The sequence below is a fragment of the Staurois parvus genome, unplaced genomic scaffold (assembly GCF_062004578.1).
Source record: "Staurois parvus isolate SC_StPar_1 unplaced genomic scaffold, SC_StPar_1.0 ptg000277l, whole genome shotgun sequence".
Taxonomy (NCBI): Eukaryota; Metazoa; Chordata; class Amphibia; order Anura; family Ranidae; genus Staurois; species Staurois parvus.
The window spans coordinates 1,074,230-1,086,098 of NW_028318073.1; the positions used below are offsets into that span (position 1 = coordinate 1,074,230).

At 42.1% G+C, this 11,869-nt stretch overlaps 1 protein-coding gene across 1 annotated transcript in view; it reads left to right on the plus strand.

Moving 5' to 3' along the window:
• Positions 1-11,869, plus strand: part of RIOX1 (ribosomal oxygenase 1) — a 103,963-nt gene that overhangs the window by 87,240 nt on the left and 4,854 nt on the right. Inside the window, exons 13-14 of the mRNA XM_089681766.1 lie at positions 2,581-2,680; positions 10,899-10,985. Of these exons, the coding sequence (XP_089537892.1) occupies positions 2,581-2,680; positions 10,899-10,985 (187 nt within the window). The remainder of the gene's footprint in view (positions 1-2,580; positions 2,681-10,898; positions 10,986-11,869) is intronic.

Below are 11,869 nucleotides of genomic sequence, written 5' to 3' on the forward strand. Positions count from 1 at the left end.
TAGGGTCCTGATGTCATCGAGACCAAAGCAAGGTCCATAGCACTACTTTGGAAGTGATGACGCCAAGGAACACCCTACTGCTGGGGTAAGGGAAGCAGAGGATCAAGTAAGACAAATTGTTTTTCATCTCCCTTATTCAAACTAAGCTAAATTAATATTGAACCCTTGCAGTGTAGACACACCCCCACGGCAATGGATCATTTTTTTAGTTGCCCAGAGTTTGGCTTTAAGGCTGGTAAGACTCTCAACCTTTCTCTGGGTGTTAGTGGTATTATGAATGATGAATTTGATGATGAATTACAGTATCCACTTTCATATACAGATTTGATGTAGGTGCTATTTGATTGCCCCATCTGCCCATCAAAAAAGTGGAGTTGCCAAAATTAAAGCAAAGGTGCCATAATAGAGCAATAATGTTTTTTAGATTTTAGTTTAATGTTAGATTCATTATATCTACAACTAGCAGTGTAACTCAGTTTAAATATTAGGCGATGTTCAACATTCATTTTTGTTAACTCTGATGTTGTCCTTAGCATTATTTATTTACATCTTAAGGTGTTACTAAACCCAGGACCCTGCATTCACTATATCTGGTCTCCCACAGTACGCAAAACATGTAAATGCAATTCTTTTAGTAAATATAAACTGCTAAATACCTTTTCTCCTCAACAGTTAGAGCCGTCTTGGGACGTCTATTAGTGTTCTGTAGAACACTGTTTAAAGCTTGTAGGAGGAGTTTTCATTCTCCCCTGATCAGGATCAAACATCCTTTTTACACAATGCATAGGATTAACCCCTTAGGTTCCACAGTGAGTATAACAAGCAAGTTTTTACTGCATATGCAGACTGATATTACTGTTTTGGGTTTAGTAACACTTTAATGGAATCTTTAGATTTTTTGTGCTGATGAACTTGTCCCTTACAGTGTGAAAAATAATCATTGGATCCCCTGCAGATTTTGTAAGTTTACCCCCTATCATTTTTATCAAGTGTATTTTAAATGAGACAGACAGAATATCAACAAAAATCCAGAAAAAAACACATGATACAAATGTTATAAATTGATTTGCAGTTCAGTGAGCAAAATAAGTTTTTGATCCCCAAGCAAAACATGACTTAGTACTTGGTGGAGAAACCCTTCTTGGCAAGCACAGAGGTAAGATGTTTCTTGTAGTTGGTTACCAGATTTGTGCACATCTCAGGAGGGATTTTGGTCCACTCTTTTTTACTGATCGTCTCTAAATCTTTAAGATTTCTTGGCTGTTGCTTGGCAACTCGAAGTTTCAGCTCCCTCCATACATTTTCTATAGGATTAAGGTCTGGAGACTGCCTAGGCCAATTCATGACTTTAATGTGCTTCTTGAGCCACTCCTTGGTGGTATGTGTTGGGTCATTGTCATGCTGCAAGACCCACCCATGACCCATCTTCAGTGTTTTGGCTGACGGAACAAGGTTCTCATCCAAGATTTACAATACATGGCCCCGTCCTTTGGCCCCTCAATGCGGCAAAGTCGGCCTGTATGTTTGGCCTAGATCAGCCCCAAAGCATAATGTTTCCACCTCCATGCTTGACTGTAAGAATGGTGTTCTTAGGGCCATAGTCAGCATTTTTCTTCCTTCAAACATGGCGAGTCGAGTTAATGCCAAAGAGCTCAATTTTGGTCTCACCTGACCATAGCACTTTCTCCAAATCCTTCTCTGAATCATTTAGATGTTCATTGGCAGACTTCAGAGGGGCCTGCACATGTACCTTCCTGAGGAGGGGGATCTTGTGGGAGCTGCAGGATTTCAATCCATGGTGGTGTATTGTGTTACCAATGGTTTGTTTGGCAGTTGCCTTGAGATCATTAACAAGCTCCTCCTGTGTAGTTCTGGGCTGATCCCTCACTTTTCTCATGATCATCCTTACGCCATGAGGTGAAATCTTGCATGGAGATCCAGACCAAGAGCGATTGATGGTTATTTAGTATTTCTTTAATTTGCAAGTAGTCGCTCCAACAGTTGTCTCCTTCTCATCAAGCTTCTTGCTGATGGTCTTGTGGCTCGTTCCAGCCTTGTGCAGGTCTACAATCTTGTCCCTGATGTTCTTTGACAGCTCTTTGGTCTTGCCCATTGTGGTACCTGTGGACAGGTATCTTTTATACACATAAAGAGTTGTTGTTAGGAGCACTTTCTTAAATTGACAGGACTAATCTGTGTACCATATGAGCCAATCTGTGGAAGCCAGAATTATTGTTGGTTGGTGGGAGATCAAATACTTATTTTACTCACTGAACTGCAACTCAATTTATAACATTTGTATCGTGTTTTTTTCTGGATTTTTGGTTGATATGCTGTCTCTATCATTTAAAATACACCTATGATAACATTTGTGGACCCTTCATTTCCTTGTAAGTGGGTAAACTTGCAAAATCTGCAAGGGATCAAATAATTATTTTCCCCATTGTATACCGCTGGGTTTCTTGTTTTTTGTATCATTTGGTGATTCTTTGTATGCATGTCCTGTTGTTTTTCATACACCTGTAAAGCACAGCAGAGTATATTAGTGCTTTATAAGAAATAATGATCTTTGTTCTGCAGGTTGTGTAGTGAAGGAGATTCTTGCCTATTATATTATTCAACTGACAATTCCAGAATATACCATAAGGAGGAGGCAAAGTTTATTGAAGTAGATGCTGAGGTAATGTATATAATTGTATGATGTCTTTAATCTCAGACTGACAATAATAATTCCATCACATATTATGCACTACTGCAACAAGCAGGTCACTTCATTTAGCAAATCACTATTTTAATTCAGTATTTTATTTTTGTTGTGTTCGTTGCCATTGTAATGTTTACCTTGAGGCACTTCTGAATTGATGTACCATATTTAATTTTTTATTAAATACACACATTTGTAGATTAGTGAGTAGAGCCAGATTTATACTTTATTTTAGCAGCCAGCCTCCTTGATTGGCAGTGGTTGAAATTAAAGAAAACCTTTACTGAGGGAAATAGGCTTTCATTACTTACCACACCTCCTGAAAATGGAACTTGGCTTTTAAGGCAAAGCAATATAACTGGATTGTACAGTATAGGGCACAGGCTGAGTATTCATAGACTCTGGATCATAGACTGGTACCTTCAGGTGACTGGACACTGACAAAGCTTTTAAGGACACGCCCCCCCCCTATAACACTCCCCCACTTCATGAGTCGTCCATTTTTTACTAGTTTTCCAAAACCAGGAGAAAGGGTGCCATACTTCCCATGCAGGGGTCTCTGCATTCCATGTTCACAGCAAAATGCACCTTCACCTGTGTAAACAGAAATCCTTGCACCAGCCCTGCTGAGTCAGATCCCGATACACCCACCTTGGATAAGGCAGAATTAGAAGAGAATAAAGAGGAATCGGAGGCAGTGTAAGAGGAGGCCTCAAAGCCTGGTCAGCTAAAGCTGCCTGTAAAAGTTGCCGCTTCGATAAGGCTTTTGACAGGTTCATAAGAGTCCTCAAAATGCAGGGCACCTTGACGCTCTGCCTAGCCCTATCCTCTGCCTAAGCCCTATCCCCTCCAATGAAGAGTAGGGAGGCGTCTGCTGCAGTTTGCCTCTGTCTGGGTCACAAATGTCTCAGACCTGTGGGTTTAAGTTGGAGGTTTCAAAGGGGTACAAAATAGAATTCAAAACCCTGCCCGCTCACTTCTCAAATCAACCAGAACTGCCCAAGGACAGTCAAATTTGCAGAATGCCCTGAACTATCTTTTGTCCCGGGGAGTAGTTCTGCCAGCATACCTCCAAGACCGGTTCAAAGGTACTAAAGCCCAGTGGGGCTATTCATCCTACCCTGGATCTAAAATCCCTAATGAAATTTCTTCAAATTCCAAAGTTTCTACCTTTGCTTGCCGCTGTGCTAGCCTTACTGTGCTCTTAAAGTATATTTCTCTTGTTGGATATCTAGAAGACCTTCCGTTAAGGGGACAGAGTCGGCACAGGTTCTGGTGGATAGTGTAGCCCAAACCAGACCAGACCAGAGGTTCAGCTGGATCCTGAAGCTTCAGAAATCAACACTGTAATCTCTTTTCCATCATTTAGAATATCTAGGTCTAATTCTAGGTACAGCTCAAGCCACAGTTTTATTTCCTAGCAGATGTTTTAAACGTCTGCTCCCAGACTCTTCTCTTCTGCATGAAAGTCTTGGGGCTGATTTTTGCCTGCTTTGAGGCAGTCTCATTTGCTCAGTTCCCCTCCATACTCTTAAAACTCAACATACTGTTGTTGAACAAGTTAGCCCAGTCACTGGACAGACCGATTTGTCTGGCATTGGAAGACTAACTTATCCCTGGATTGGTGGCTCAGGTAACCTGCCCTGGAGTTTATCTTTCCCTCCGATCTCCTGGAAGATCATGACAACAGATGCCAGCCTTTCGAGCTGGTGAGTCCTGGGCACCAATCAACATTTTTACAAATTTAAAAATTTGTTTGTCCCTGCAATCCTGAGCATTCCAGTTGGAGGATCATCTGATCCAGATTCAGTCGGGCATACCATGACAATGGCATACATCAGGAAGTCCCGCCATAGCAAGGGTGGTAGAGCGGATCCTGCCTTGGGCAGAACTTCATGTTTCAGCCTTGTCTGCTGTTTACATGCTAGGCATGAACCAGTGGCAGGCATACCTAGATGGCAGTGCTTACACCAGGGATGGTACCAACTAGGGATGCACCGATAGGAGCGTATGAGTACCAATACATTTGGTCAAGTACTCGCCGATACCGATCACTGATACTTTGCGGTGCGATTTGCATCTATACAGAAAGAATAGCATTTGATTTTAACAGGAATGCAATACACAGGAACGGTGCAGGGAGGTTTCCCGCAGCGGAGAGTGAGAAGATGGGCATGGAGGCAGATGCTCCATATTCTCAGAGGTAGGAGAAGAAGCAGTGGGGACTTCCACTTTCTCTCCTCTCTTTGCAGGGATGATAGTTCGGGCTAGAGGGATTTTGATTGGTCAACACCATCACATGGATGGTGTTGACCAATCAAATGCCGTCTATTCCGTACTGTCATCGCTGCAAAGAGAAGAGAGAAGGCTGCTTCACAGGTCTGGAGATTTGAAATCCCCACCGCTTCCTCTCCTATTCTAGCAGCGATGACAGTAGGGGCTAGAAGGCTTCTGATTGGTCAGCATTGTCCATGTGACAGTGCTGACCAATCAAAAGCCCTCTAGCTTAAACTGTAATCCCTGCAAGAATAGGAGAGGAAGCAGGGGGGAAACCACATTACATTCCTGTGCCAATCGCATGCTAATCTTTGCAGTACGATTTGTATTGACACAAATCAAACCGCAAAGTATCAGTTTCAGGTATTGGGAGCACTTTCACGGGTACGAGTACTTGTGAAAATACTTGCACGCTTAGTACCAACAACTGCAGATGTTCCAGGACCTGTGTCACAGGTGGGAAACCCTGGATGTGGACATTGTGGCATTCAACAACAAATTAGAAAGGTTTGTCTCCAGACACAGGGATCGTCCAATGGAACCAGTGGATGCTCAGGTGACTCCATGGATACAAGTGCACCCTGATCTACACCTTTCTTCCCTGAAGCTCCTTCCTTGCCTGTTTCCCAGGATCAAATTGGAGGGCATTCCAATGATCCATATAGCCCTGGACTGGCCCACTCCAACCTGGCAAGACTCCTGGCAGACTCTCTATGAGCTCTAACAGATTGCCTATCTGTTTTTTTTTTTGTCATAATTTACCACCCTGCATTGAGGCCACAGCTTTTTGTTTTGTTAAAATGTGTAGCATTTATTGCAAAATTAAAAAGTAAAAAACGTTTACATAGGCAACTTCGGGCCAGAAGTAAGGGTAGCAATCCATCAACGGTCCATTGACAGCTTTAATGGCATGGCTATTGAAGCCCTAGTTCTGAGGGGCAAAGGTATCTCTGAATCAGTGATTCCCATGATGGTGTATGCTAAGAAGTTTTGTACAATTTTAAGTGTAAGCTCCCCTAATGAACACCAAAAAAAAAAAGTACAATTCTATTTTGGCTAATGATGGTGATAACATAACCACACAAAACAGTTGCTGATTTTCTCTTTGAGATCCAAGGCTGCAAGTTATGGCCTGATACTTGATTGCAGCCTCATACTCGCTTGTTTTAATTATTTACCATGATTTGGTAATCATAAAGAAATTGTTAGTAGCAACAGGCATAAGTTATTAGCGTGTAATGTCCAATATTTGCACAAAGCCCACACTACTGCTGCATACTAGATCTGTGGTTTGGGGCATAAGCTTGAACCACACAAAGAATCTTCAGTAAAACGTGTTCACAAAGGGAAGGAAGTGTTGGGGCATTTCTTGGCAAGGAGAAAGTGTTTGTAGTGCAATTTTAAGCCTACATTTGAAATATCAACCTGAATATGGTTGCTGTGAGAAACCCTTTCACTTTCTTCAGTTCACATATGAAACTCGAAAAGATAGGGTTTAAAATCTGACCTACATTAAAAATTCATGTGTGTTTTAAGGAGATTTGTTGAATTCCAGTTCAATAGGAAATACACACATAGAAATTGCTCTACATTCCAAAGGATTTTGCATTTCTGTGTCTTGTAATTTAGTTACCCCTTCCAGTCAGATCCCAGACATCTACTGTAGCATAAGCACACTTTGATTACTTCTATGTGAATGCTTTCTTGGAAAGCATGTGCTCACTGAGCTTTATTAAAGAGAAGTTGTGTTAAGCATTCACTTTATATAAATGAAAAGTCTGCTGCTCTGGTCAATTGCACCTACTAGTAAGGCGGGTTTATAGAGTACTAGTTTCTTGTTATACAACTCAAAGAATGTAAATCTGGCAATAATGTGCTAAGAGCTTTGGTTGAAATAATAGTAATTTCTTTACCATACATCACGGGAAACAGCAGGCTATTCATGACTGTTTGTTATATGGGGAATGGACACTGGGTGACCAAGAGAGGAAGTCCTCCCCTATATAACCCCTCCTACACAGGAAGTGCTGTAGTTTTTTTTGCCAGTGTCTGTAAGGTGGATGGTCACTGAATATGTGCTACATGTGCTCTGTGAGCTTACTTGGAGGTCTGGAATGGTTCTGTGGAGGATCAAGGACTTCAGTCGGATCCATTCAAAAAGCTTTTAGCCAAAATAGATGGTACCCAAGCCTCTCTGGATAGGAGAAGAATCCTCTGGTTTTGCCTGTAATGCAGCTATGTGATGCTGGACCATGTGTAATGGAATGTTGTTCAGTGTTTGTTCTGACCAAGGTGCTTTACAGCAGGGTGATGTACGGGTCCAAGGCAGTGGCCCCATATTAAGGGGACCTTGTCCTTGAAGGGCTGCGTGATAGGTCCTGCCATGATGGGTGAAGGTTGGACTCCTGTTATAATTCAGAGTCCTGGGATGGTAAGTTTACATTTGCAGTGTTTCTTTAAAAATAAATATGACTGGTTATTTCTTCCAGTGGCTACTGGCGGCAGTGTGCTGTTAGGTTTGGCCAGGCCATTCTCCTTGGGTTTCATAAGGACTGCAGTTTTCTCCTCCAGCCTCTAGAGGGCACAGCGTAGCTCTATATAGCCTACTCTTGTGCAGTAGAGGCAGGAAATTGAAGGGCTGCCATTTTTTTATGATTGAAGTCACACATTAAGGATAAGGCTCCTGTGAGAAGGCTGGGAATCACAGCAGCTGGATAATGTCAACCTATGGGGGAGCTGCATGACCAGACAGGACACGGGAGTTGTGTCTCCAAAATAACTTGCATCTTATCTACAGGAGCTTGGATTTAGACTGCACTGCAGCAGCAAAGTGGCTGCATTCAGACTACGTTTGATGAATAGATGCTTGGCTAGTCCTGCAAGGCTAGTATGGGGCCATTGATTTTGACAGTTTGATTAAACTATACACTTCTAGAAAGTGGAGCGGGCAGGTGCAGCATAGTATTATATTATTGCATGCATACCTGCCTAAATATTGGATTTATGCTTGCATGAACTGCATACATATGTATGCATGAGCTGCATTCTTGTACTTGCGTGAATTGCATTCTTGTACCTACGTGAACTGCATACATATGCATGCATGAACTGCATATATGTACATGCATAAACTGCATACGTACCTTCTACTTCTACTTTCTACTTCCATGAACTGTATACATATACATGCATGAGCTGAATTCCTTATACATGTGCGAACTGCATTCTTGGACTTGCATGAACTGCATACTTGTACTTCATGAATGTATAATAATGCAGTTCATGCAAGTATGCAGTTCATGCAAGTACAAGAATGCAGTTCATGAATATATAATAATGCAGTTCATGCAACTGCATTCTTGTACTTGCATGAAATGCATTTTTGTGCTTGCATGAACTGCATATTTGAATGCTCTCCATACTTGAATGAATACTTACGTAAACTGCATACTTCAGTAGGTCTGCAGGCTTGCATACCTGCATGATTGAGTAGCTGTAGACCATCATGGCTATGGACTGGCATCCCTGTGGGACTGCATAATTAGGTTTTGGCAAATATAGTTGCCACATCATTTACCTGTTATGATTAAAAGGTCCCAGATGAGGGAGGCAGGTGCACCACCCTCAGGTCCAGTCGACTCGTGGCTGTATTGGACTGCCACTGCATTACCCGGAAAGCACCTGATCTCGTCTGAGGATGCTAGGGCTGTCTCTGAGGTGATTCGAGACTGTTGACGCGTTCGCAGGCCCAAAACCAAACAGGGACGTGAGATCTATTTAAGATCTCAAGGAACTAGACATAAATGTAAACATCTTTCTGTTTCGGATAGGGTAGGTCTGATTAGTGATGGCTTTTTTGCTAGAGATAGTTTTCGGAAGTCCATTGTCCTTAATGATGCATATCTTTTGTGTGCTGATTTTTTTCAGGCCCATCAAGGGTTCTGCTTTTGCAGTTAAGCATCATCATTTTTTTGTTCTGAGGCACTGCTCTTTGGGCTGGCTACGCACCACCCAAGTGTTCACAAAGCTCCTAGCCTGGTGCTGGGTTTGATTAGGTCACAGGGGGGTGTCAATTTTAGAATACCTTGATGTTCCTGTGCTCAGGGAGCCAAGTTTTAAAGCGAGATATAAGAAGCCTAAGGTATCCTTCAATAGGTCTGCATAGGGAAATGGTATCTACATTAAAGCAGGTTTTCTACGTACGGTTCCACTCCTGGTCTTTTGTAGAGGAACTTTCTATCTGTCTGGGTCATGAAGGCCTACACGTTGGATTGTCAGAGAGCTTTGTCCCTGAAGTATTGCAGAGTCCGAATTGGTGGTGGTTTGTTTGGAATCTGAAGAAGGGGTAATTTTCCTTCCAGTGATATGAAAGATAGTAGCCACCAATAGCAGTCTCTCTGATTGTGGTGCTGGTTTTGAGTTGGCCACAGTTCAGGGGACTTGATCTCCACAGGAAGGAAGACTGCCCATCAATATCATGGAACTTTGGGCATTACGCTTTGCTTTGGATTATTGGACTAACCACTTGCACAGGTTGTGGTCTGACAATCCCACCACAGTGGCTTATACCAACCACCAGGGCAGCAATTCAGAAAGAGGTGATTCAGAAAGAGGTGCACCACATTCTTTCTGGGGCAGAACAACATGTGCCATCTCTGTTGGCAGTACATATTTTAGGTATGGGAAACTGGCAGGGGGCTTTCCCTAGCTGTCAGTGGCTGATACCAGCAGGGTAGTCCCTGCATCCCGAGACATTCTTGGCAGTCTGGCGTTTGGGAACTCTGGACATATCCAGGTTTTACATTAAGTTTGACAGGGTGTCCAGGTCAGGAGTCCCACTGACTGCCTAGCACAGGAGGGCATGGTACACCGACATACTGTTTCTAAGGATGCTCCTTGGACACTTCTTATCCGCCCAGACCTATCCTGCTTACAATGGCTAGGATTGAAGGCTGGGCTATTGAAGCCCAGGTCTGCAAGGTTTGGGGGGGGGTCATGGTTCCTGTTTTTCTGCACTGTTGATTGGCAGGAAGCTGGCTTCTGTAAATCCTATGCAAGGCTACTGTATGGGCTTTGGTTCACAAGGTTCTACCAGGTCGATGTGAGAGCCGCAGAGGGCTCTCCCTTTGGCCGCAGTGTCTTGCGAACGGCTGAGTAGGTCTTGTGGGATTGTTGGTGGTGGCTATCATGGTGTCACCCTCCTCTCAAAATTTTTTTATTGCTTTGGGACATCCCACATAGTCATGAATAGCCTGCTCTGTGCCCCGTGATGTACAATAAAGAAAATTGGATTTTTTTCTGCATACTTGCCTGTAAAATGTACACAGAGGTCCCTCCCCTCTTTCTGGAATTTCATTGCTACAAAAACTGAAGTACTTCCTGTGTAGGGGGGGTTATGTAAGGGAGGACTTGCTCTCTGGTTGGTCTGCCAGTGTCCATTCACCTATAGGTGGCATATAACCCACATAGTCATGAATAGCCTGCTCTGTGTCCCATGATGTACTCCAAGAAAGGGATTTTACAGGTAGGTATGTAGAAAAAAATCTAATTTTCCAATATCTTATGGTCTAATACAGATGAGTAAATATGCAAAAATATTAAACAGTTAGCCAAAGTTCATACCAAATTAGGAAACATTTAAGATACTGGACACCACACTGCTGTTGAATATGCTTTGTACTTGAAGAAAACTACAAAGTAGTATGTAAATTACTTTTGCTGCCTGGCTAAAATTAAACCCCTACAGGACAATTACCATTTGAATTCTAGAATGACTTAGCTTTATGTGTGGGTATTGGGTAAGGGGAATAGTTAGGGTTTTTTATTTTTTTGGGGGTTTTTTTGTTTAATTCAATATGTGCAGATTCTATATCTGTATTTCATAAATTTTCCATTCTTCCTTTCCATTCTGATTTAGCATGTGGATGCCATAGATTATCTTCTGCATTCTTACCCAAATTACGTGAATGTTGACAGGCTTCCCTGTGAAACTGCCGATGACAAGGTAGACAATGTTTTTGTATTTCTTTTTAGGACATACGTTTCAGAAGTTGAGTGTTTCATGTTGGTTGGTACATTTGGTTCTTAGTAAATTTTATGTGAACTCTATACCACAGCATCTGTGACATCTGTTAGTGATGCTTAGAATGTTGGTATTTACAAATAAAATTGGGGCTGTAAAAGGATAGCTTTATGAAGATGTTGCATTTGATCTAGTACTGTAAAATATTTGAAGTCTTAAAGTAGAGCTAAAGGTAAAACTTTATTTTCATTTTGAATAGCGTAAGGGTGGATTATAACCCCTGTTAATGGGGTTTTTTTTTGCCATTTGTGTCCCATAGAGAAGATTTCCCTTCACTTCCTGTCTTATAGCCAAAACCAGAAGTGAGAGGAAATCCCTTCAACGTGAGGGAATCCTGGGGTGTCACCCAAACTAGTGTCCTGGTAGGAAGATTTCACAGTTTTGTTGTTTTGGTATCAACCCAGAATTTTACTTTCACTTTCTATAACTGTAAACAAAACAGATAGTGGGGGTGAAACTCCCTAACTGGACACAGCAATAAAAACTGACAGTGTTCTAATTCCTCTCCACATCCAAAGCTAAAAAAAAAAAGTTTTTTTTCCTTTAGTTACACCTTAAATTCTTGGAAAGCCTAATTTAGAGATTGTACCAAAAACTGATATCTCTTTTGGGTGGAATTAGACAGGGATCATTTTTACTGGTAAAGGATAAGTTCACCTTTTTCAGTTCACTGTATTCAGGGTGTAACATGTAACATGTTACAAATGCACTGGGCCCCGCTGACCACCATCCATCAATCATCACTGGTGTTGCCCCTCATGATCGTGTATCGGATTCATCAGTGATGGTTAATGGAGGATTCCTGT